The 27,756-nt window shown below is 35.0% G+C and overlaps 1 protein-coding gene across 1 annotated transcript in view; it reads left to right on the forward strand.

Moving 5' to 3' along the window:
- LOC133537254 (protein jagged-2) overlaps positions 1 to 27,756 on the forward strand; it is an 89,840-nt gene that overhangs the window by 3,732 nt on the left and 58,352 nt on the right. Inside the window, 1 exon segment of the mRNA XM_061878218.1 lies at positions 17,639 to 17,959. Coding sequence (XP_061734202.1) covers positions 17,639 to 17,959 — 321 coding nt within the window.

The raw sequence follows: 27,756 nt of genomic DNA on the forward strand, positions 1-27,756 counted from the left end.
TTACTTACTATGTCATCTAATTACTATCTCATCTAACTACTTACTATCTCATCTAATTACTTACTATCTCATCTAATTACTTACTATGTCATCTAATTACTTACTATGTCATCTCATTACTTACTATGTCATCTAATTACTATGTCATCTAATTACTTACTATATCATCTAATTACTTACTATGTCATCTCATTACTTACTATGTCATCTAATTACTATGTCATCTAATTACTTACTATGTCATCTAATTACTTACTATGTCATCTAATTACTTACTATGTCATCTAACTACTTACTATGTCATCTAATTACTTACTATGTCATCTAATTACTTACTATCTCATCTAATTACTTACTATGTCATCTAACTACTTACTATGTCATCTAATTACTTACTATCTCATCTAATTACTTACTATGTCATCTAATTACTTACTCTGTCATCTAATTACTTACTATGTCATCTAACTACTTACTATGTCATCTAATTACTTACTATGTCATCTAATTACTTACTATGTCATCTAATTACTATGTCATCTAATTACTTACTATCTCATCTAATTACTTACTATGTCATCTAATTACTATGTCATCTAATTACTTACTATGTCATCTAATTACTTAGTATGTCATCTAATTACTTACTATCTCATCTAATTACTTACTATGTCATCTAATTACTTACTATGTCATCTAATTACTATGTCATCTAATTACTTACTATGTCATCTAATTACTTACTATGTCATCTAATTACTATGCTCATCTAATTACTTACCATGTCATCTAATTACTTACTATGCTCATCTAATTACTTACTATGGTCATCTAACTACTTACTATGCTCATCTAATTACTTACTATGTCATCTAATTACTTACAATGTCATCTAATTACTTACTATGTCATCTAATTACTTACTATGTCATCTAATTACTTAATATGTCATGTAATTACTTACTATGTCATCTAATTACTTACTATGTCATCTAATTACTTACAATGTCATCTAATTACTTACTATGTCATCTAATTACTTACTATGTCATCTAATTACTTACTATGTCATCTAATTACTTACTATGTCATGTAATTACTTACTATGTCATCTAACTACTTACTATGTCATCTAATTACTTACTATGTCATCTAACTACTTACTATGTCATCTAATTACTTACTATCTCATCTAATTACTTACTCTGTCATCTAATTACTATGTCATCTAATTACTTACTATGTCATCTAATTACTATCTCATCTAACTACTTACTATCTCATCTAATTACTTACTATGTCATCTAATTACTTACTATGTCATCTAATTACTTACTATGTCATTTAATTACTATGTCATCTAATTACTTACTATGTCATCTAACTACTTACTATGTCATCTAATTACTTACTATCTCATCTAATTACTTACTCTGTCATCTAATTACTATGTCATCTAATTACTTACTATGTCATCTAATTACTATCTCATCTAACTACTTACTATCTCATCTAATTACTTACTATGTCATCTAATTACTTACTATGTCATCTCATTACTTACTATGTCATCTAATTACTATGTCATCTAATTACTATATCATCTAATTACTTACTATGTCATATAATTACTTACTATGTCATCTAATTACTATGTCATCTAATTACTTACTATGTCATCTAATTACTTACTATGTCATCTAATTACTTACTATGTCATCTAACTACTTACTATGTCATCTAATTACTTACTATGTCATCTAATTACTTACTATCTCATCTAATTACTTACTATGTCATCTAATTACTTACTCTGTCATGTAATTACTTACTATGTCATCTAACTACTTACTATGTCATCTAATTACTTACTATGTCATCTAATTACTTACTATGTCATCTAATTACTATGTCATCTAATTACTTACTATCTCATCTAATTACTTACTATGTCATCTAATTACTATGTCATCTAATTACTTACTATGTCATCTAATTACTTACTATGTCATCTAATTACTTACTATCTCATCTAATTACTTACTATGTCATCTAATTACTTACTATGTCATATAATTACTTACTATGTCATCTAATTACTATGTCATCTAATTACTTACTATGTCATCTAATTACTTACTATGTCATCTAATTACTTACTATGTCATCTAACTACTTACTATGTCATCTAATTACTTACTATGTCATCTAATTACTTACTATCTCATCTAATTACTTACTATGTCATCTAATTACTTACTCTGTCATATAATTACTTACTTTGTCATCTAACTACTTACTATGTCATCTAATTACTTACTATGTCATCTAATTACTTACTATGTCATCTAATTACTATGTCATCTAATTACTTACTATCTCATCTAATTACTTACTATGTCATCTAATTACTATGTCATCTAATTACTTACTATGTCATCTAATTACTTACTATGTCATCTAATTACTTACTATCTCATCTAATTACTTACTATGTCATCTAATTACTTACTATGTCATCTAATTACTATGTCATCTAATTACTTACTATGTCATCTAATTACTTACTATGTCATCTAATTACTATGCTCATCTAATTACTTACCATGTCATCTAATTACTTACTATGGTCATCTAACTACTTACTATGCTCATCTAATTACTTACTATGTCATCTAATTACTTACAATGTCATCTAATTACTTACTATGTCATCTAATTACTTACTATGTCATCTAATTACTTAATATGTCATCTAATTACTTACTATGTCATCTAATTACTTACTATGTCATCTAATTACTTACAATGTCATCTAATTACTTACTATGTCATCTAATTACTTACTATGTCATCTAATTACTTACTATGTCATCTAATTACTTACTATGTCATGTAATTACTTACTATGTCATCTAACTACTTACTATGTCATCTAATTACTTACTATGTCATCTAACTACTTACTATGTCATCTAATTACTTACTATCTCATCTAATTACTTACTCTGTCATCTAATTACTATGTCATCTAATTACTTACTATGTCATCTAATTACTATCTCATCTAACTACTTACTATCTCATCTAATTACTTACTATGTCATCTAATTACTTACTATGTCATCTCATTACTTACTATGTCATCTAATTACTATGTCATCTAATTACTTACTATGTCATCTAATTACTTACTATGTCATCTCATTACTTACTATGTCATCTAATTACTATGTCATCTAATTACTTACTATGTCATCTAATTACTTACTATGTCATCTAATTACTATGTCATCTAACTACTTACTATGTCATCTAATTACTTACTATGTCATCTAATTACTTACTATCTCATCTAATTACTTACTATGTCATCTAACTACTTACTATGTCATCTAATTACTTACTATCTCATCTAATTACTTACTATGTCATCTAATTACTTACTCTGTCATCTAATTACTTACTATGTCATCTAACTACTTACTATGTCATCTAATTACTTACTATGTCATCTAATTACTTACTATGTCATCTAATTACTATGTCATCTAATTACTTACTATCTCATCTAATTACTTACTATGTCATCTAATTACTATGTCATCTAATTACTATGTCATCTAATTACTTACTATCTCATCTAATTACTTACTATGTCATCTAATTACTATGTCATCTAATTACTTACTATGTCATCTAATTACTTATGTCATCTAATTACTTACTATGTCATCTAATTACTTACTATGTCATCTAATTACTATGTCATCTAATTACTTACTATGTCATCTAATTACTATGTCATCTAATTACTTACTATGTCATCTAATTACTTACTATGTCATCTAATTACTATGTCATCTATTTACTTACTATGTCATGTAATTACTTACTATGTCATCTAACTACTTACTATGTCATCTAATTACTTACTATGTCATCTAATTACTTACTATGTCATCTAATTACTTACTATGTCATCTAATTACTATGTCATCTAATTACTTACTATGTCATCTAATTACTTACTATGTCATCTAATTACTATGTCATCTAATTACTTACTATGTCATGTAATTACTTACTATGTCATCTAACTACTTACTATGTCATCTAATTACTTACTATGTCATCTAATTACTATGTCATCTAATTACTTACTATGTCATGTAATTACTTACTATGTCATCTAACTACTTACTATGTCATCTAATTACTTACTATGTCATCTAACTACTTACTATGTCATCTAATTACTTACTATCTCATCTAATTACTTACTCTCTCATCTAATTACTATGTCATCTAATTACTTACTATGTCATCTAATTACTATCTCATCCAACTACTTACTATCTCATCTAATTACTTACTATGTCATCTAATTACTTACTAGGCTCATATAATTACTTACTATGTCATCTAATTACTTACTATGTCATCTAACTACTTACTATGTCATCTAATTACTTACTATGTCATCTAATTACTATGTCATGTAATTACTTACTATGTCATGTAATTACTTACTATGTCATCTAACTACTTACTATGTCATCTAATTACTTACTATGTCATCTAACTACTTACTTTGTCATCTAATTACTTACTATCTCATCTAATTACTTACTCTGTCATCTAATTACTATGTCATCTAATTACTTACTATGTCATCTAATTACTATCTCATCCAACTACTTACTATCTCATCTAATTACTTACTATGTCATCTAATTACTTACTAGGCTCATATAATTACTTACTATGTCATCTAATTACTTACTGTGCTCATCTAATTACTTACGATGCTCATGTAATAAGTTACTATGGTCATCTAATGAGTTACTATGGTGATGTAATGAGTTACTATGGTAATGTAAGTCACATCAGCTCAGACGAGGCACCAAGCAGTGTGGGTGGGGAGTGTTTCCACAGAGTGAGAAATGTGGGTGTCAGAGACAGTCGTGGAATGAGATTTTTACTACAAAGTTCTAAAGCTTAGTGATCATTCACATTGTAGGTGTTCTTTTTTACCCTTCGCGTTCATATTTCACTCTTTGTTGCATTTTTGTTGATTGTAAAATATGTGGATGGAGAGTGTTCATATGTTGTCAATATTCAGTGTTTTATCCTTCATAGTTAATATTGTAAATCCCACATTCTTTATTTTCATGTACATTCTGGCTGTCTCATTCAGTAAAAAAACGTCAAATTCCATTCTGTTTTTAAGGCGGTCTGTCATAACGTTTTTAGCTTTCAATAAGACGTTATTGTGAGGTTTTGCATTAGTGTTCCTAAAAAAAGGACCCAAGCACACATATTGTACAGCACATGTTCACAGTTTATATTTACAGTGGTGGTCAAAAGTGTAGGTACACTTGTAAAGAACATGATGTCATGTCTGTCTTGACTTTACATTCATTTCTTATTTGTTTGTGATGTAGTGATTGGAGCACATACTTGTTGCTCACAACAAACATTCATGAAGTTTGCTTCTTTTATGAATTTATTATGTCTCTACTGAAAATGTGAGCAATCAAAAGTATACATACAGCAATGTTCATATTTGCTTACATGTCCCTTGGCAAGTTTACCTGCAATAAGGTGCTTTTGGTAGCCATCCACAAGCTTCTGTGCACATTTTTCACCACAAAATTGCTGTAGTTCAGTTGAATGTGTTGCTTTTCTGACATGGACTTGTTTCTTCAGCATTGCCCACACCTTTAAGTCAGGACTTTGGGAAGGCCATTCTAAAAGCTTCATTCTAGCCTGATTTAGCCATTCCTTGACCACTTTTGAGGTGTGTTTGGGGTCATTGTCCTGTTGGAACACCCAACTGTGCCCAAGACCCAACCTCCCCCCTGATGATTTTAGCTTGTCCTGAACAATTTGGAGCTAATCCTCCTTTTTCATTGTCCCATTTAAAGCAGCAGTTCCATTGGCAGCAAAACAGGCCCAGAGCATAATACTACCACCATCATGCTTGACGGTGGGAATGGTGTTCCTGGGATTAAAGGCCTCACCTTTTCTCCTCCAAACATATTCCTGGGTATTGTGGCCAAACAGCTCAATTTTTCTTTCATCTGACCACAGAACTTTCTTCCAGAAGGTCTTATCTTTGTCCATGTGATGTCAATCTCTTCCACACTGCTGGGAATGATGCAAAAAGGCACAATTGCTACATCTTTTTAACCATATGGTCTATTGAAGTCAGGAAGTTAGTTTTTCTGTTGCTTAATAGCAAACCAAACGGTAGCCACACTTGATAGCAGCTCCACACCTTTTGGTGAGTTTAACGCCCCGATGCTGCGAGGACAGCCAGCAACATTACGGCAGTTTCCACAGCAACCAGGCAGACAACATTGAACATGTGTGCAAAAAAAAAAAAAAAAAAAAAAAAAAAAAAAAAAAATCAAGTCCTTAATGCCAAGATGCCGTGGCCGCTAAAATGTGTTGAATTCATACAACTCATTCAAGGACACAAGCGCTCCTTTCGCCGCCAGATTGCAGTGAAATGTAACTGTGGTGAGAACAAAGCTCCTTATGTGTCCTTACTGTCATTAGTATGCCAACAAAGCACATATGTAGTGCTGTTTGACTCAAGTCTTCGCCACCAAAGTGATTTATTTGCGAGGCTGTGGCATGGAGCAGAAGTAAAGACTGAGTCTTAGTTTCTACATCGTGACAAACTCAAGGCCCGGGGGCCAGATGTGGCCCGCCACTTAATTTTATTTGGCCTGGATATAATATGCATCAATAAAGTAGTGTCACTTTTCTTACTAAATGTATTCTTTCTATTTTAGGAGGGAAAAAAAATGTACTCCATGTAATCACAAATTATGTTTATTTCATGTTTCATGTTTATTGTTCTTCGGTCAATGGTCAACAAAGCAAACAAACAGTTATACATTAATAGATTGAAAATAAAAAGTTGTACATTCATAGATTGAAAATAAAAAATGTTGCAGACCGAAAGGGTTTAGGCTGAAGTTAAACACTTATTGCGCCTGAGCCTATAAACAATTTAAAGTACAAAATAAACTTCCGAAAATTATAAAATGTCCTTTGCACAACTTATTATAAATACACATTATAAACAACATTATAAACAACATGAACGTAGTTCAATTTTATACACAGTACAGGCATGTGAAATATCCCTGTGTACATATTAAACCTTTGCACTAATTATATATACAATATACACACACAATTGTACTTCTATTATTGATTATATCTCATGTTTAGTTTTTAATTAATATTAATCATAGTATTAACTACAATGTTGATTCAAGAGTGATATATTTTTTCAAGACATTGGTCTTAAAGTGTTTTTTAAATGTGTGAATGGAACTGGATGTTAACTCCAATATTGTCTAAAAATGCAAAAATATATGATCACCCATTCAAACCGTTTTAAATAGAAATAAATACTAATAATCTTGATTTCAAAGCAAGTTATATATCAAATTGTGTAATGTAAAAGTAGCAATCGATCTCATGGTCAAATTGTGACATCTACTGTGCTTTTTACAGCATTTTTCTCAAAATCAGGGTTCCCCAACCTTTTTTCCACCAGGTTCTGCCACACTTCACGTGTGGCAGATAAAAACAGTAAAAAAATAAAATAAAATCCTTCGGCTACAATCTGACTCATTAACATTTTATATGTCCATTCATTGTCCCATGTACTGTAACAAAGGAGAAATATACATTTATTAACAAGCTTATTAATGTTTAGTGGGACATGCCAAAGTTAAGTTAGAGAAAATGTGTTAGTTCAAAAATTAATTAGTGTCGTAACGTGGACTGTGGTTGGGTTTGTTTTCCCGGAATGCAAAGGAACTGGACCGGACATGGCGTGAAGGTAAATACATGCTAATCTATTACAATGAAAAAGTGCAAAAAAAGGCGCGCACAAGGCGGAAAACAAACTTGGCTAAGAAAACAAAATCTAGCACAAATGCAGAACTGTAGACATAAAAACGAAAGACACTAACTGTGGTATTAATAAACAAAAACTTACTTGTGGTGACGTGAGCAGGGCAGCATGAACTATGACATGAAACAGAATGTGGAGTACAGAGTACAATGACGCCAGCCCGACTGCCTGGCAACTACAGGCTTAAATAACAGTGACATGATTATTGACAGGTGCATGACTCCAAACAAATCAGCTGCATGAGTCCAAGTGAGTCAGGTTAACTAATTGGTCGTCATGGTGACAAAACAAACGAGTGCACAAAGAGTCCAAAAACCAAACAGAACATAACTAAAAAAAACGTGACCACAGAACATGTGTTCCTGTGCGGCCCGGTAGCAAACGCGTCACGGACCGGTGGTTGGGGACCACTGCTTTAAATGAACACAGTCCTTTATTTTCTGTAATAAAGTGTGATGTTATTTTGGCATTTTCAGTAATATTCCAGTTGTTGATTTGCAGTAAAAATAAAAACAAACAAACTGGCAGCTCAAATGTCAAAATTGTACTGTAAAATTGCAGGGTTTTTTTTAATTCACAGTAAAAAAAACAAATTCTGGCAACTGAAAATTCTGGCTACTGAGATGCCTTTTTTTTAACCATCAGAACAGCAGTACTGATTTTCCTTTTCCAGTAATATGCACTGAAATTATTGCAACTTATCATATTTTTTTGCCATTTAAGTTTTAAAAAAATCAACTAATAAATAGCATCAAAAATGGTGTAATAATAGTATTCACTGTTAGATGCGGCCCTCTGGAGCCAAACATAACTGCCATGTGGCCCTCAGTGAAAAGGACTTTGACACCTCTGGATAAGATGCTACAATGTTGTGTGAAAGGGGTAAGATGCTACAATGTTGTGTGAAAGGGGTAAAATGCTACAATGTTGTGTGAAAGGGGTAAGATGCTACAATGTTGTGTGAAAGGGGTAAGATAATCCAATGTTGTGTGAAAGGGGTAAAATGCTACAATGTTGTGTGAAAGGGATAAGATGCTACAATGTTGTGTGAAAGGGATAAGATGCTACAATGTTGTGTGAAAGGGGTAATATAATCCAATGTTGTGTGAAAGAGGTAAGATGCTACAATGTTGTGTGAAAGGGGTAAGATGCTACAATGTTGTGTGAAAGGGATAAGATGCTACAATGTTGTGTGAAAGGGGTAAGATGCTACAATGTTGTGTGAAAGGGATAAGATGCTACAATGTTGTGTGAAAGGGGTAATATGCTACAATGTTGTGTGAAAGGGATAAGATGCTACAATGTTGTGTGAAAGGGGTAAGATGCTACAATGTTGTGTGAAAGGGATAAGATGCTACAATGTTGTGTGAAAGGGATACGATGCTACAATGTTGTGTGAAAGGGGTAAGATGCTACAATGTTGTGTGAAAGGGGTAAGATGCTACAATGTTGTGTGAAAGGGATAAGATGCTACAATGTTGTGTGAAAGGGGTAAGATGCTACAATGTTGTGTGAAAGGGATAAGATGCTACAATGTTGTGTGAAAGGGGTAAGATACTACAATGTTGTGTGAAAGGGGTAAGATTCTACAATGTTGTGTGAAAGGGGTAAGATGCTACAATGTTGTGTGAAAGGGGTAATATGCTACAATGTTGTGTGAAAGGGATAAGATGCTACAATGTTGTGTGAAAGGGGTAAGATGCTACAATGTTGTGTGAAAGGGGTAATATAATCCAATGTTGTGTGAAAGGGATAAGATGCTACAATGTTGTGTGAAAGGGATAAGATGCTACAATGTTGTGTGAAAGGGATAAGATGCTACAATGTTGTGTGAAAGGGATAAGATGCTACAATGTTGTGTGAAAGGGATAAGATGTTACAATGTTGTGTGAAAGGGATAAGATGCTACAATGTTGTGTGAAAGGGATAAGATGCTACAATGTTGTGTGAAAGGGATAAGATGTTACAATGTTGTGTGAAAGGGATAAGATGCTACAATGTTGTGTGAAAGGGATAAGATGCTACAATGTTGTGTGAAAGGGATAAGATGCTACAATGTTGTGTGAAAGGGATAAGATGTTACAATGTTGTGTGAAAGGGATAAGATGCTACAATGTTGTGTGAAAGGGATAAGATGTTACAATGTTGTGTGAAAGGGATAAGATGCTACAATGTTGCGGCACACTCCAATCACGGCGGAGTGTAATTTCATTCGTCCTTTGCCCAAAATTGAAGATAAAGGAACAGATGGAGCGGTGGCTTCACACCATTTAGGGAACTGCACAGATTCCAAATCCATCTGCTAGTTTAAGACTTACACTTCTGTGTGGGAGGTGACAAGGAGGCTTGACAATGGGCTGCTGTTGGAAACATCTGGCTTTACTTGGAACCAGTGGTGTGGCGTCAGGGCCAGCAGGACCTTCCCTGCTGGCCTAACATAACCACAAATCATCATCATAATCAAAAGATAATAGTCATTTACTTTCCCTAAATATGTAAAAGTATTCATATTATCTTCTAGTTCTGTTGTGTTTAGTTTATATAGTTTTTATCCAATCGGAATTCAGCTAGCTTATGTTGCCATGATGTACCAAATCTGCCCGAATTCTGCCTTCAGAATCCACGATGTGTGTGCACTGTAAGTGAACGGGCACATACAGTTGATAGATAATTGCCATAGCCAATCAGATCAGGAGTTGTTGTCAGTAAGACCTTCTAGCTGGCCTCACCTTGAACCTGACATTTATAATTGAATTACTTGTTTAGTTATTTATCTTTTTTTCCAAATAGTTGAAGAAAGACCACTACAAATGAGCAATATTTTGCACTGTTATACAATATAATAAATCCGAAATTGATAACATAGTGCTGTATTTTACTTCTTTATCTCTTTTTTTCAAGCAAAAATGCTTTGCTCGGGGGTGTCCAAACTTATTCCCCTGAGGGCCGCACACGGAAAAATAAAAGCATGCAGGGGCCATTCTGATATTTTTCATTTTCACACCATAACAAAATATACGGATTTTTAAAATGTATTTTACCTTTAGGGATCCCGGGGACCATAAAGGGTCTCAGTTAATAAAATGTAAAAAAGAAATCACATTTTTATTATTATTTTATTATTCAATGCTAAAAGTAAATCTCTATATCAACTTTTAAAAAAAAAGTTTTTTGGGCTTTTCTGTCAAAAACATCTTTGTTTTTTTAATAGTAAAACTGAAATATGCAGTATTTAGTAATTAGAACCCTAAAAGATCAATAATGCAGGACACCATTGATTTTAATTCTTTATTATTTTTGAGTAATCACAGTGAAACATTAAATAAAATACCACTAAATATATTTGGGATCCAAAAGGTGCCCCACTCAGAACGTGATACATTTTTATTAGAGTTTTTTTTTTTACTTTCAACACGTAAGTTACGAGATCAACTTCGGATACATCTGTTGATTTTATGTTTTAACTATTATTTTGTTTGTTTTATGCTCTTTTGTTAAAGAAAACTTTGTTTTTGTATGACAACTGCACAATATATGCAATATTTACCTCATAAAACATTGTAAAGTGAAATTTTTGAACTAATCGGAGCTTTGAAAAGAATTCATTATAACATGGATTTTTTTTGTCATTATTTTTTGTTTTGAGCAATGGGAAAAAAGTAAAAAATAAATTGATTGATTGAAACTTTTCAGTAGATTGCACAGTACAGTACATATTCCCTACAATTGACCACTAAATGGTAACACCCCAATAAGTTTTTCAACTTGTTTAAGTCGGGTTCCATGTTAATCAATTCATGGTAAAGATGGTTTTTACATTGTAAAATAAAGACAAAAGAAATAAAAAACAGCCTGCATGGCAGCTTTGTGTCAACATTGCAACTTTTTCTCGATAGATTTCACCTCATTTCAGTGTTTTTTATGTTCTTTTTTATTTTTGCAATAGCATTTCCAGAATGTGTGGGGGGCCGGTAAACAATTAGCTGCGGGCCGCAAATGGCCCCCGGGCCGCACTTTGGACATCCCTGGATTAGGGGGTACTTGAATTAAAAAAATGTTCACGGGGGTTCATCACTGAAAAAAGGTTGAGAACCACTGCTATAAGATATGGTTTAATTGCTGATGCAGGTTTATTGATTTTTAAATGTGCCAGAAAATAAGGTGTTTTGTACACTGTTGATGGTTTTAATACCCAGTAAATGAGTTCTTCTATAGTATTTCTCCAGCAATGGTCATGTGATGACATCATTGATGGTATTTTCAGAGGTCATCATTGAAGTGGGACATCACTAAAGGCCTAGGTGGGAATCACACGGTCCCACACTGCTTGGAACTCACTTTGCGTGTTTAAACAGTTTCTACGCTGCTTTTGGAATATTGTTGTTTTGTTTTTTTGGCCGTGTTTTTAGTTCCAGTGCCTGAATGGCTGGCATCTTGAGCGCTGGAATACTGTAATGCTGGGAAGGACTCCGACAGGAGACCCAAAGAAGATGCAGAGTGATGACGATCACCACTATATCCTCACTAGCCTTTTGATGCAGACCTCTTTAACCCCCATAGATTTGCCCCCTTCTGGACCACTGATCCCCCTATCTCATCTCCCAGCTGCTCGGGGCATTGCTAGAAAAAAGGAATGGAGTTTAAGGCAAGCAGAAAAATTCCTAAAATATGCATTGAAGCTACAGGGTGCTGATGGATAGCCTGATGACTACAGAATATACAATGTCCCCGTTTCGCCTGTTGGTCAGTTTCAGGGGTCTGTCTAGGGATCCTGAGCCCAGAAACTGATGAAGACTCCTGGTGTAGATTGTCTATTGTGGGACTAAATAATGCCATGTTGTTGTGGTTCAAATTTAGGTCTGCAGCTTACACACACACTGATTGTTATTTGTTTGTGTGTCACGTGGTACTGCCATGATTAATTGCACAACACTGCGGGGGGGGGTTAGTGATTACGACTCTTAACAAGCTATCTTTAGTTCAGTGTTGCGCAAGAACGCTTCGCACAAATGAATGAGCTTCATTAGTTCATGAAATGTTGATTGCAATCGGAGATGACTTCATTTTGCTCAACCTTTTTTGGAATCCAGAGCCATTATTTCAGAGCAGCACTAAACACACACACACACACACACACACACACACACACACACACACACACACACACACACACACACACACACACACACACTCACACACACACACGGGCACACACACTCACACACCTGACCTTGCTTCTCCGAGACTCTCAGGGGGTCTTGTTAGGCTTGACTGAGTGTAGGTCTGTGTGTGTGTGTGTGTGTGTGTGTGTGTGTGTGTGTGTGTGTGTGTGTGCTCTTGTATTTCTACCCTTCTTGAGACACGAAGAGGAATTTTTCACATTGACCGTGTGTCGCTTTTACAAGTGCTCCCCCTCTGGTCAACATATGAAATAACAAGTGTGTGTAAGAAATTGAAATGCGGCCCCTTTGTCCAAAATGAACAAAAAAAATAAACGTTAATAGAGACATACTGTGATAACTTGAAGTAAATAATGAACAAAAAAAACAAAAACTAAAAGCGGTCTTTTTCTCACAATGTGTCGACTTTTTTTTTTTTATTAAATCGGAAACAATTTCTCATATTCTTTCTCTTTCTGTAATAATGCAATATTTTCTCGTGAAATTATTACTTTTTCATTTAAAATTCTGCCTTTTTTAAATGCAAAACGGTGACATTTGTCATAAAATTAAAAATTAGAAATTTTATCACAAAATTGCTTAAGTTTTAAGCAATTTTTGAGTAAATTAGGTTTTTTTTAAATAATTGTTCCAAGTAAAAGTCAGATTATTATTATAATCTTGCCAACATTTTAAAGTTTTCTTATAAAATTATGACTTTTGTTGCATAAAATTACGACTCTCATTTGCACCCCTGCTGGTCAAAAGGAGGGTGGTCCAAAAAGAGGGACTTTTCTAATTGACTGTGTGTCACTTTTAAAAGTGCTCCCCCTCTGGTCAACATATGAAATAACAAGTGTGTGTAAGAAATTGAAATGCGGCCCCTTTGGCCAAAATTAATAATAATAATAAAAAAATATGTATATAGAGACATACTTTAATAACTTGAAGTAAATAATGAAGATTTAAAAAAAATTACAAACAAAAAGTTCAACAAGAAAAAAAGAACTAAAAGCGGTCCTTTTCTCACAATGTGTGGACTTTTTTTTCTTATTAAATTGGAAACAATTTCTCATATTCTTTCTCTTTCTGTAATAATGCAATATTTTCTCGTGAAATTATTACTTTTTCATGTAAAATTTTGCCTTTTTTAATGCATAAAATTTGAAATGTTATCACAAAATTGCTAAAGTTTTTTTGTTCTTGTAAAACTGACATTTTTGAGTAAATAACGTTTTTTTGAAATAATTTTTTCAAGTAAAAGTCAGATTATTATTATAATCTTGCCAACATTTTAAAGTTTTCTTATAAAACTATGACTTTTGGCGCATAAAATTACGACTCTTTTCATAACAGTGTCAAAATGTTAAGCTTTTCTTGTAAAACTGCGACTGTCATTGAGTAAAATTCCAACTTTTATCATAACATTGCACAAATGTTCAGTTTTTCTTGTAAAATGGTGAGTAAAATTACGACTTTTATTACAATACTGCCAAAATTCTACGTTTTTCTGGTAAAATTCCAACTCTTATTTTTCACAAGAAGCTTTTTTGTATTTGCATAGTATGTATATTTTATTAATGTTGTAAATACAAATCTTTATATATCTAGAAAGGGGGGTCCTAAAGAGGGAGGCATTTTTCAGAGATCTCAAGAAGGTAACAAATACAATTTTGTGTGTGTGTGTGTGTGTGTGTGTGTGTGTGTGTGTGTGTGTGTGTGTGTGTGTGTGTGTGTGTGTGTGTGTGTGTGTGTGTGTGTTCGTGTGTGTTCTTGTATTTCTACCCTTCTTGAGACACTTAGAGGAATTTTTCACATTGACTGTGTCACTTTTAAAAGTGCTCCCCCCTGGTCAACATATGAAATAACAAGTGTGTGTAAGAAATTGAAATGCGGTGCCTTTGGCCAAAATTAATAATAATAATAAAAAAATATGTATATAGAGACATACTTTAATAACTTGAAGTAAATAATGAAGATTTAAAAACAATTACAAACAACAAATTCAACAACAACAACAAAAATGAACTAAAAGAAGTCTTTTTGTCACAATGTGTCAACTTTTTTTCTTATAAAATTGGGAACAATTTGTCATATTTCTCTTTCTATAATAATGCATTATTTTCTCATAAAATTATTACTTTTTCATGTAAAATTCGGACTTTTTAATGCAAAACGGTGACATTTGTCATATAAAATTCGGACTTTTATCACAAAATTGCAAATGTTTTTGTTGTTCTTGTAAAATAGTGAAATTTTTGAGTAACATTATGACTTTTGTCATAATTTTGCAAAGTAATAGTCCAATTATTATTATATTATTGCCAACATTTTAAAGTTTTCTTATAAAATTGTGACTTTTGTCGCGTAAAATTAAGACTCTTTTCATAAAATTGCCAAAACGTTGAGCTTTTCTTGTAAAACTGCGACTGTCATTGAGTAAAATTCCTACTTTTATCATAACATTGCACAAATGTTCAGTTTTTCTTGTAAAATGGTTAGTAAAATGACAACTTTTATTACAACACTGCCAAAATTCTACGTTTTTCTGGTAAAATTCCAACTCTTGTTTTTCACAACAAGCTTTTTTATATTTGCATAGTATGTATATTTTATCCATCCATCCATTTTCTACCGCTTATTCCCTTTTTGGGGTGGCGGGGGGCGCTGGCGCCTATCTCAGCTACAATCGGGCGGAAGGCGGGGTACACCCTGGACAAGTCGCCACCTCATCGCAGGGCGTATATTTTATTAATGTTGTAAATACAAATCTTTATACATCTAGAAAGGCTGGTCCTTAAGAGGTAGGCATTTTTTGGACGTCTCAGGAAGGTAACAAATACAGTAGAGTGTGTGTGTGTGTGTGTGTGTGTCCTCCACCCACCTCCAAGCAGGGAGGTGACTGAAAAGAAGAATTGTGAGAGAAAAGAGAAAAGGCAGGAGATCCTTGCAGCCTGTTCCCATGTAGCAGAAAGAGGAAGAGGGTGGAAAAGACAAAAGGCCGGGACTGGTCATGACACACGGGAGGAGAAAAGAAAGTAGATGAAAATGAGGAGATAATCACAGGATTATGTTGCACAGGAGCTTGAAGTCCATCAATACTGCCTCTGACTGACTTATGAATGAAATCTTTATTCTTACCTTTGTGTCTCGTTCTAGTTGCCAATACAGAGATTGAAGTCATATACGGTGTGGCAGGAGTGCCCATTACATCCATCGTGAGCTACAGGTGTCGTGCCAAATTCTGTACCCCTGAAATATTTAGTATCCCCAACCGTGGGAGCGTGCATGGGGGCGGAGCTATGTGCCTTGTTGAGACAGTGGCAGCACTTCCGTGTTATTAGCCATGTCAGTGATTATAAATATTGGTATCCCTTTAGTATAGGGAACATATTCACCATTAATTAGTTGCTTATTAACATGCAAATTAGTCCCATGTTGGCTCTTAATGAGTCATTATTAAGTACTTATTAATGCTTTATTCTGCATGGCCTAACTGAGAGTCAGAATTATTGCTTATTAGTAACCCGAACCCTTTTATGTTCCCCTAGTGTCCCTTCATCCATCCATCCATTTTCTACCGCTTGTCCCTTTTGGGGTGGCGTGGGGTCGCTGGAGCCTATCTCAGCTGCATTCGGGCGGTAGGCAGAGTACACCCTGGAAAAGTCACCACCTCATCGCAGCCCTAGGGTCCAAATAATTCTAAATTAAGTCTTTGAGGGAAATAGAGGGGGGAGGCGTCCAGCTGGGCAATCCACTAACCTGTTTTGAAGCCGGGCCATACACACGCCCCCCTCCACAGACCTATTTACTGAGTTTATAAACACAATATAAATAAAAAAAACAACAAGATTTTGTGATGCTAAAAAATATCGATGTAATCCTAATAGTATCGACTAGATACGCTCCTGTACTTGGTATCATTACAGTGGATGTCAGGTGTACATCCACCCCTGGCATTTGTTTATATTGTGACGGCGGTGAGCTATTGTATCCTCCCAGGCTGTGTAGTGAAGTATGTTTAGCTATTCTCGTCCTCCAGTGATAATGCTACTATAATGAAACTTACTTTATTTGTTGCCATGGAAGCCAGGATTAGTGATTTAGAAGTAGCTAAAAAACTGTGGATGGATGTTAGCTGCACGTCTTAAAGCAGCTCTTCCTGAGGGTGTTTCAGTGTTATAAATTCACCTTTATCCTGTGTCCATTCTACCTTTTCTGTCTACACACTGTGTCTGCGTGTAAGTACTCTGTGTGTGTGCACTGCCAAACATGCTCCTCGGCCTGTAGAACCAGCAATGTGACGACGCGCCGTCATGCCCGTTAAAAAGAAAAATGAGATGGGGGTACTTTTTAGATGCAGTATAGTACTGAATATGATTGATTAGTATCACTGTACTGTACTAGTACCAGGATACCGTAGGACCTTATTAGGTAGACATGCACAATGACTTCCAACACAAAAGCTGTATCATATAGCTACGTCACAATTGAGACTAAGGTGATGATGTCATCAGTTCCGTTGTGTTCACAGGCGGTGCGCGCAGTCGGGATGTTTGAGCTCCAGATCCGTCACTACCAGAACCCCAACGGACTCCTGCTGAACGGCGACTGCTGCGACCTGCAGGTGGGCGAGGGCCAGCGCTGCTCCTCCAGAGACCAGTGCGACACTTTCTTCCGGGCCTGCCTCAAGGAGTACCAGAACCGCGTGGTCCCTGCCGGAACCTGCACCTTTGGCTCGGGCGCCACCAAAGTCCTGGGCGGGAACTCCCAGTTACTGCGCCGCCGTGGTCACGATGGTGGAGAGGATGGCGCCGTGGGACTGGTGGTCATTCCCTTCAAATACGCCTGGCCGGTGAGTACAGGGTGGGGGACCCAGACTGCTTATCTGTGGCGTTACCACGGTAACAGACTGAGCTTGGAGTGCAACAATGCACTGAAAGTGAGGCTGGCTGGAATAACAATGACCCTTAGCTTCCTTTTCTCTAGCTCCTTCTTTCCCTGCCTGCCTGCTCAGCCAGGCCGGCTGACAAAGACTTTATCAGCACATCTCGCTGGGGATTTCCCTTCAAAGGTCCTTCATCTTTAATTGACACCTTGGAAATTATACAAACCCCATTTCCATATGAGTTGGGAAATTGTCTTAGATGTAAATATAAACGGAATACAATGATTTGCAAATCCTTTTCAAGCCATATTCAGTTGAATATGCTACAAAGACAACATATTTCATGTTCAAACTGATAAACATTTTTTTTTGTGCAAATAATCATTAACTGTAGAATTTGATGCCAGCAACACGTGACAAAGAAGTTGGGAAAGGTGGCAATAAATACTGATAAAGTTGAGGAATGCTCATCAAACACTTATTTGGTTCATCCCACAGGTGTGCAGGCTAATTGGGAACAGGTGGGTGCCATGATTGGCTATAAAAACAGCTTCCCAAAAAATGCTCAGTCTTTCACAAGAAAGGATGGGGCGAGGTACACCCCTTTGTCCACAACTGCGTGAGCAAATAGTCAAACAGTTTAAGAACAACCTTTCTCAAAGTGCAATTGCAAGAAATTTAGGGATTTCAACATCTACGCTCCATAATATTATCAAAAGGTTCAGAGAATCTGGAGAAATCACTCCACGTAAGCAGCATGGCCGGAAACCAACATTGAATGACCGTGACCTTCCATCCCTCAGACGGCACTGTATCAAAAACCGACATCAATCTCTAAAGGATATCACCACATGGGCTCAGGAACACTTCAGAAAACCACTGTCACTAAATACAGTTGGTCGCTACATTTGTAAGTGCAAGTTAAAGCTCTACTATGCAAAGCAAAAGCCATTTATCAACAACATCCAGAGACGCCGCCAGCTTCTCTGGGCTTAAACTCATCCAAGATGGACTGATGCAAAGTGGAAAAGTGTTCTGTGGTCTGACGAGTCCACATTTCAAATTGTTTTGAAAATATTCGACATGGTGTCGTCCGGACCAAAGGGGAAGCAAAACATCCAGACTGTTATCGACGCAAAGTTCAGAAGCCAGCATGTGTGATGGTATGGGGGTGCATTAGTGCCCAAGGCATGGGTAACTTACACATCTGTGAAGGCACCATTAATGCTGAAAGGTACATACAGGTATTGGAACAACATATGCCGCCATCTAAGCGCTGTCTTTTTCATGGACGCCCCTGCTTATTTCAGCAAGAAAATGCCAAGCTACGTGTTACAACAGCGTGGCTTCGTAAAAAATGAGTGTGGGTACTTTCCTGGCCCGCCTGCAGTCCAGACCTGTCTCCCATGGAAAATGTGTGGCGCATTATGAAGCGTAAAATAGGACAGCGGAGACCCCGGACTGTTGAAGGACTGAAGCTCTACATAAAACAAGAATGGGAAAGAATTCCACTTTCAAAGCTTCAACAATTAGTTTCCTCAGTTCCCAAACGGTTATTGAGTGTTGTTAAAAGAAAAGGGGATGTAACACAGTGGTGAACATGCCCTTTCCCAACTACTTTGGCACGTGTTGCAGCCATGAAATTCTACATTAGTTATTATTTTTCCCCCAAAAATTAAGCTTATGAGTTTGAACATCAAATATGTTGTCTTTGTAGCATATTCAACTGAATATGGCTTGAAAAGGATTTGCAAATCATTGTATTCCGTTTATATTTACATCTAACACAATTTCCCACGGGGTTTGTACAGGGGCATCTCCCTCCTGAATATCGTAGGGAAACTTTATACCCGTGTTGTGCTTGTGCGCCTTCAGAAATGTAGAAATGTGTTAAAGCAGCTCTTCCTGAGGGTGTTTCAGTTTTATAACTTCACCTTTATCTTTACTTTCTACACCAAAATGCGTCATTTCTCCCATTTCTGTCTCCACACCGTGTCTGCTTGTAAGTACTCTGTGTGCGTGCGCTGCCGAACATGCTCCTCGGCCCGTAAAACCAGCAATGTCACCACATGACGATGACGTGCCGTCATGCTTCTCAAACAGTAAAGAGTGTACTACCCTTTTTGATTTATTACTACCGTGGTGCTGTACTAGTAGCGCCACATCCTACAAGCCGACTCTGAAGGCGGAAATATTGCATCTCCAAATTCCACGTCAGTGTAGTTTATACAGAACAGCAAGCCATGAAAAAGACAAAAAAAAAAGTCACTTTTGACTTCAGGTGTGTATTTACTGCCTGGTTAAAGTCTAACCTGGCAAGGACATTGTTTGCTTCAACAGACTTCAGCTCTCACATGTGGACCACATCCAATTAGGGAAGCATTACAGAATATACAAATATTTACAACATCCTGATTCTGTCCTCTCTCTCTGACACACACACACACACACACACACACACACACACACACACACGCTTTAATCATCGTCAGCCTTTTCTCTCATTGATTAGCCTCCGCCCGTTTACCACAACCAATTAAGCTTGTTAGTGTAGTTCGTGTCTTTGATTGCATCATGCATCACGTGCGACACACAACATGGAGGTGCAATGCATTGTGGGTGAAAGACTCTGAGGTGTGACCTCGCCCCGCTTCCTCAGGTGAGGAAATGTGAACTCCTCCTGTGCACTGGTCCGCCTCGCTTGGATCGCCTGTTTCACTCGGCGAAATCTGAGCATGCGAGTGTCTTTGTGTGCACATTGTTGTCATTGTGTAACCTTATCACAATCCTTCTCCCGGGTCAGACTGTGACCATCATGCACGCTGAATTGTATTTACATTTATTAACTGGCATGCAAGTGGGGGGGAAAAGTCAACCACTGTTTATAATGACCAATAAAAGCACACAAAATGTAATATTAACAGTGATGACAAAAGCTTGATGAGGAAATTTGCACCTGCGCATCAGATGTGTATAATCCCCTGAAGAGCAGGGAAACCTGCGAAACAGGGTTGTCGGGATGATATAGCCTCTTGTGTTCTGACCTAACGTATATTCCGCTCTACCCCAGTATTGAGCACTTTCTAACGGATAAACCCCAGCAACCTCGACTTAATCAGCCCGTTAAATCATCCAGCAGCAATACAATTTTAAAAAAGGGCATTTTTTTACAATATATATATATTTTTTTTTAATTTGTAAAATTAATTCACATTAAGACATTTTTTTGTTGTTTTAATCAGCCCATTAAGTCATCCAGCAGCAATACAATTTAAAAAAAAAAAAGGGCATTTTTGTTTTTACAAAATATATTTTTTTTAATTTGTAAAATTAATTTACATAAAAGAATGTTGTTGTTTTAATCATCCCATCAAGTCATCCAGCAGCAATACAATCAAAAAAGGGCTTTTTAAATTTAAATGAAAACAAACTTAAAAATGTGTATTTTTTTTTTACATTAAACAAATTAATTTGTTTTAATCAGCCCATTAAGTCATCCAGCAGCAATACAATAAAAAAGAGAATTATTTTTTACATTAAAACATGTGTAAAAATGTGTTTAAAAAAATCTACATTAAAAAAAAAATGTTTTAATTGGCCCATTTAAGTCATCCAGCAGCAATACAATTTTAAAAAAGGGCATTTTTTTTTACAATCAGTTTTTTTTTAAATTTGTAAAATAAATTTACAGAAAAAAATGTTTTTGTTTTAATCATCCCATTAAGTCCGTCAGCAGCAATACAATTAAAAAAAGGCTTAAAAAAAAAAAAATCTAAAAATGTGTATTTTGTTCTACATTACATTACAAATTAATTTGTTTTAATCAGCCCATTAAGTCATCCAGTTGCAATACAATAAAAAAGAGCATTTTTTAAAATTAAAACTTGTGTAAAAATGTGTTTAAAACATTGTTTTTATTGTAAACATTTTTTATCAGCCCATTTAAGTCATCCAGCAATACAATTTTAAAAAAGGGCATTTTTTTTACAAAGTTTTTTTTTATGTGTACAATTAATTTACATTAAAAAATCGTTTTTGTTTTAATCAGCCCATTAAGTCATTCAGCAGCAATACAATTAAAAAAAGGGGCATTTGTTTAACATAAAACAAGTAAACATTTGTAAAAAAATGTTTTCATTAAACAAACACGTGTGTTTTAATGAGCCCGTTAAGTCATCCAGCAGCAATGAAATTAAAAAAGGGCATTTTTTTTTACATGAAAAGATTTTTAAAGCATTTGTTAAAAGGTTTTACATCAAAAAAATGCATTTGTTTTAATTAATTGACATTACATTTTGTTTGGTTGTTTTAATTAGCCCATTAAGTCCTCCAGCAGCAATACAATCCAAAAAGGGCTTTTTTAGTTGTAATTTTTTTTTTAACATAAAAACATTTGTAAAAAAGTGTAATTTCTTTTTTTTTTTTTTTTTTTTACATTAAAAAAATAATTTGTTTTAATTAGCCCATTAAGTCATCCAGGAGTAATACAATTAATAAAGGGCATTTTTTTACATTAAAAAATGTGTTAAAAAAGTTACATAAATGTTTTAATCAGCCCATTAAGTTATCCAACAGCCATACAATTTAAAAAAAATAAAATGTTTTACATTAAAAAAATGTTTACATTAAAAATAATTAATTTGTTTAATCAGCCCATTAGGTCACCCGGCAGCAATACAATTGAAAAGGAGCATTTTTCAAATTACTTTTTTTTTTTTTAATTTGTAGAAACGTGTTAAACATCTTTACATAAAAAAATATATTTTTTAATCAGTTCATTAAGTCATCCAGCAGCTATACAATTAAAAAAGGGATTTTTTTTTACATTAAAAAAATGTGTTAAACATTTTTACATAAACAATGAAATAATTTGTTTTAATCAGCCAGTAAGTCATCCAGCAGCAATACATTTAAAAAATGAATTTTTTTTTACATTAAAATTATTTGAAAATGTTGTAAAAAATCTAAAAATAAAAATTTTTCTATTTTGTTTTAATCAGCCCATTAAGTCATCCAGCAGCAAAACAATTAAAAAGGGCATTTTTTACATTAAAAAAATTGTTTACATTAAAAATATTTTTTTTTTTTAATCACAGCCCATTAGGTCACCCGGCAGCAATACAATTGAAAAAGAGCATTTTTCAAATTACTTTTGTATTTATTTAATTAAGCCAGGCTAACAGTAGCACTTTGAAAACCCCGATCCCTTGTGTTCGTAGCACACAACGTTCAGGCAAAACTAGAAAAGCTGTGTTATAGATGTTGGTTGCATGGACATGAGTCTGCAATTGAAGTCGGACACGTGCGACCAGGGCCGCCCCTTCTTATACGCAGGTCACGCAGTCTGTCGAGGACACTGTTTTACCGGAAGAAGCGCATGTAGAATGAATGACGGGGCGCTTTATGTGAGCATTTCAAATTGAAATGTAATCTTAGCCCCTTCCTGCTCTTTTGCCAAAACACCTGCAAGGTATTTTGCCAAATCTCCCTGAAATGTTCACGGTGTGCTGCCTTCATGCTGCTCTTTTAAAGGCAACTACAGCAGCTTCCAGCCCTGGTCCCACTTGTCTCAGGAAGCATTGCAAATATATATATAGTTTTTATCCATCCATCCATTTTCTACCGCTTGTCCCTCTAGGGCAGGGATGTCCACAGTGCGGCCCGCAGGGAATTTTTTTCCGCCACATTCTAAAAATACGATTAAAAAAACACAAACAGTGGTCTAAAAGAGCAAACAGGTGAAATTTAACAAGAAAATGTTGCAATTTTGACTCTAATAACAAAGCTGCCATGCAGGCTGTTTCTTTCTTTAAAAAAAAATCATGAATCAAAATCAATGTCATTATGAATTATTGACCTATCCAAGGCTCCAATTACGTCACATTAAATATTGCACTTTGAGATATTTTTGGGGTAAAATGCTGCATATTTTGTGTTTGCCATAAGTTTTTGTTTTAAAACGAACAATCAGAAAACATAAACAACATTAAAACTTAAAATTGACAAATAGATCTGAAATTGATCTCGAGATTGTTGTGTTAAAAGTAAACAAAATAATTATAATTTATTTTTTAACACTTTAATGAATAGGACCTTTTTGGACACCCAATTATTTTAGTAGGGGCGGCATAGCTCGGTTGGTAGAGTGGCCGTATCAGCAACTTGAGGGTTGCAGGTTCGATTCCCGCTTGTGCCATCCTAGTTACTGCCGTTGTGTCCTTGGGCAAGACACTTTACCCACCTGCTCCCAGTGCCACCCACACTGCTTTAAATGTAACTTAGATATTGGCTTTCACTATGTAAAGCGCTTTGAGTCACTTGAGAAAAGTGCTATATAAATATAATTCACTTCACTTCACTAGTGTGATTTTTTTTTTTAAGTGCCATTGCTCAAAAAATAATAATGAATTAAAATCAATGTTATGACTTATTGACCTTTTTAAGGCTACACTTATTATATAATCTAAAATATTCCACTTAAAAATGTTATTGAGTGGAAATGTATTTTGTGTTTTTTCTATATACATTTTTTGTTTTTTGACAAAAAGAGCATACAACTTAATTTTTTAAAAATTTTATATTGACAGATAAACCTAATTTTGATCTAGAGATTTTAGCCTTTAATGATAATAATACTGAATAATTACACATTTTTAATATTTTTTTGACCAAAGCCCTTTGGAGGCCGAAATGTATATTTTTATAAATATATTGTATTGGTTTTTAAAATAAAAAATATCAAAATGTCCCCCGCTTGCTTTGATTTTTCAGTGTGCGGCCCTCAGTGGATAAAGTTTGGACACCCCTGCTCTAGGGGTTGCGGTTATATTTGTCTTAATCGTGTTATTTTTTCTCTATAGTTGTCTTTCTTTCCCATGAAGTAGTTTTGGTACGTAACATTCAAGTTTGGAATAAAATGATATAAAAATGGTTCCACATGAAATGAAATTCTGCTGGAGGCTCTGATTGGGCGAGGAGCAGCTGTCACTTAACAACACATTATGACAACATCCTTCTTGTAATCTGCACCCGTCCTGTTTATGTTTGGCAATTAGCACACCGGGGGGCATCAGGAATGTTGCAGTGCGTCACCATGTCCGCTTCACCACCTTGCTATTAAGCAGTAATAACACATTAGTAGAGACTGAATGGACAATTTAATTGAAATAATAAGCAGTGGGGTTGTCCAAAATGTATTTCGATACTTTTCAGTACTTTTCTAAATAAAAGAGGACCACAAAAATATAATTTTTGGCTTTATTTGAACAAAGAATCTTAGTGTAGATGAAACATGTGTTTATTATTGTCATTTAGTCCTTAAATATAATAGTGAACTTGTGTTTTAGTAGTAAGTAAACAAACAAAGACTCCTAATTAGTCTGCAGTAACATATTGTGTCATTTATACACCTATTATTTTATACACATTATGAGGGACAAGCTGTAAAAAATTATTATTAATCTACTTATTCATTTACTGTTAATATCTGCTTGCTTTCTCTTTTAACATGTTCTATCTACACTTCTGTTCAAATGTAATAATCACTTATTCTTCTCTTCTTTGATACTTGACATTCGTTTTGGATGATACCACACATTTAGGTATAGATTTGATACCAAGTAGTTACAGGATCATACGACAAAATTTAATTCCTAATAAACCAATAGTAATATGGTTAAGAAATACTGATGTAAAGGGTAGGTGTCGCACTGTTTCCTGTTTTAACATGTTCTATCTACACTTCTGTTCAAATGTAATAATCACTTATTCTTCTCTTCTTTGATACTTGACATTAGTTTTGGATGATACCACACATTTAGGTATGGATGTGATACCAAGTAGTTACAGGATCATACATTGGTCATATTCAAAGTTCTCATGTGTCCAGGGACATATTTACTGACTTTATAAACACAATTAACATTTTAAAAAAAGGAAAAAAGATTTTGTGACGGTAAAAAATATAGATGTAATTATAGTAGTATCAACTAGATACACTATTGTACTTGGTCTCATTACAGTGGATGTCAGGTGTAGATCCACCAATGGCGTTAGTTTACATTCAGTGCTAGTTTGCTATTAACAGTGTGTAGTGAAGCATGTTTAGCTATTCCTCGTCCTGCAGTGATAATGATACTTGTAAGAAACTTACTTTATTTGTCACAATGGAGACAAGGATTAGTGATTTAGAAGTAGCTAAAACACTGCGGATGGATGTTAGCAGTTAGCTAGCTAGCCATGTCTTAAAGCAACTCTTCCTGAGGGTTTTTCAGTGTTATAACTTCACCTTTATCTTGACTTTTTACACCAAAATGCGTCCATTCTCCCTTTTCTGTCTACACACTGTGTCTGCTTGTAAGTATTCAGTGTGTGTGCGCTGCCGAACATGTTCATCTGCTCGTTGAACCAGCAATGATACCGCGTAACGACACGCTGTCTAGTTAGCAGTGATTTAGCTACTTCTAAATCACTAATCATTGACTCCATGGTGACAAATAAAGTCAGTTTCTTACAAGTACCATTATCACTGCAGGACGAGGAATAGCTAAACATGCTTCACTACACACCGTAGGAGGATACAATAGCTCACCACCATCATAATGTAAACAAACACCATGGTTGGATCTACACTTGACATCCACTGTAATGATACCAAGTACAGGAGTGTATCTAGTCGATAATACTCTGAATACATCGATATTTTTTAACACACCAAATCTTCTTTCGATTTTTTAAAAATATTTATATCATGTTTTTAAACTCCTGGACACATGAGGACTTAGAATATGACCAATGTATGATCCTGTAACTACTTGGTATCACATCCATACCTAAATGTGTGGTATCATCCAAAACTAATGTCAAGTGTCAAAGAAGAGAAGAATAAGTGATTATTACATTTGAACAGAAGTGTAGATAGAACATGTTAAAAGAGAAAGTAAGCTGGTATTAACAGTAAATGAACAAGTAGATTAATAATCCCTTTTTACAGTTTGTCCCTCATGATGGGTATAAAATAATAGGTGTATAAATGACACAATATGTTACTGCAGACTAATTAGGAGTCTTTGTTTGTTTACTTACTACTAAAAGACAAGTTGTCTAGTATGTTCAACATTTTATTTAAGGACTAAATGACAATAATAAACATATGTTTCATCTACACTAAGACTTTTTTGTTCAAATAAATCCATTAAAGACATTTTTTGTTACGTTTTACCGCTACTTTTAGGTGCCGGTTCCACAATATTGGTATCGTGACTACCCTGGATTAAAGTCCAACAGTGTTTTTAATGAATACTTAGGCCTACAACACCGGAGAGCCAAGTTTTTGGTACTCGTTGCAAACAGTTAGCGGAGCACTGGGCTAATGTTGGGATGACTTGTTGAGACTGGAACAGACCAGAGGCTGGTCAAGGCTGCACAGACACAGGTGGAAGGTGAGATCGGATCGTGTGAAGCCAAACGAGAAGAGAGGAGCTTTCTTTCCCCGCCCGAGTCTCTCTTTCACTCTCCTTTGTGTCCTAATTGCCTCTCCTCTCCCACGCTGGCCGGCATACCTTTCCTGTACGCCGATACTCTTGTGTGCATTGTTGGCTTGCACGTACACATGTGGGTATTCCCCCCGCGTCGGACACACCCCGGCCAACAGGAGGTGAATTCAGCCAGAGGGCGTCCATTCCCCCCAGGATGCTCCCAGCTCGTGTTGCCAAGAGATAAGTCCGACAAGGCCGTCGTCTCATTAATGATTTCATTTGTGTGCA

This window comes from Nerophis ophidion, linkage group LG18 (assembly GCF_033978795.1).
Source record: "Nerophis ophidion isolate RoL-2023_Sa linkage group LG18, RoL_Noph_v1.0, whole genome shotgun sequence".
Classification (NCBI taxonomy): Eukaryota; Metazoa; Chordata; class Actinopteri; order Syngnathiformes; family Syngnathidae; genus Nerophis; species Nerophis ophidion.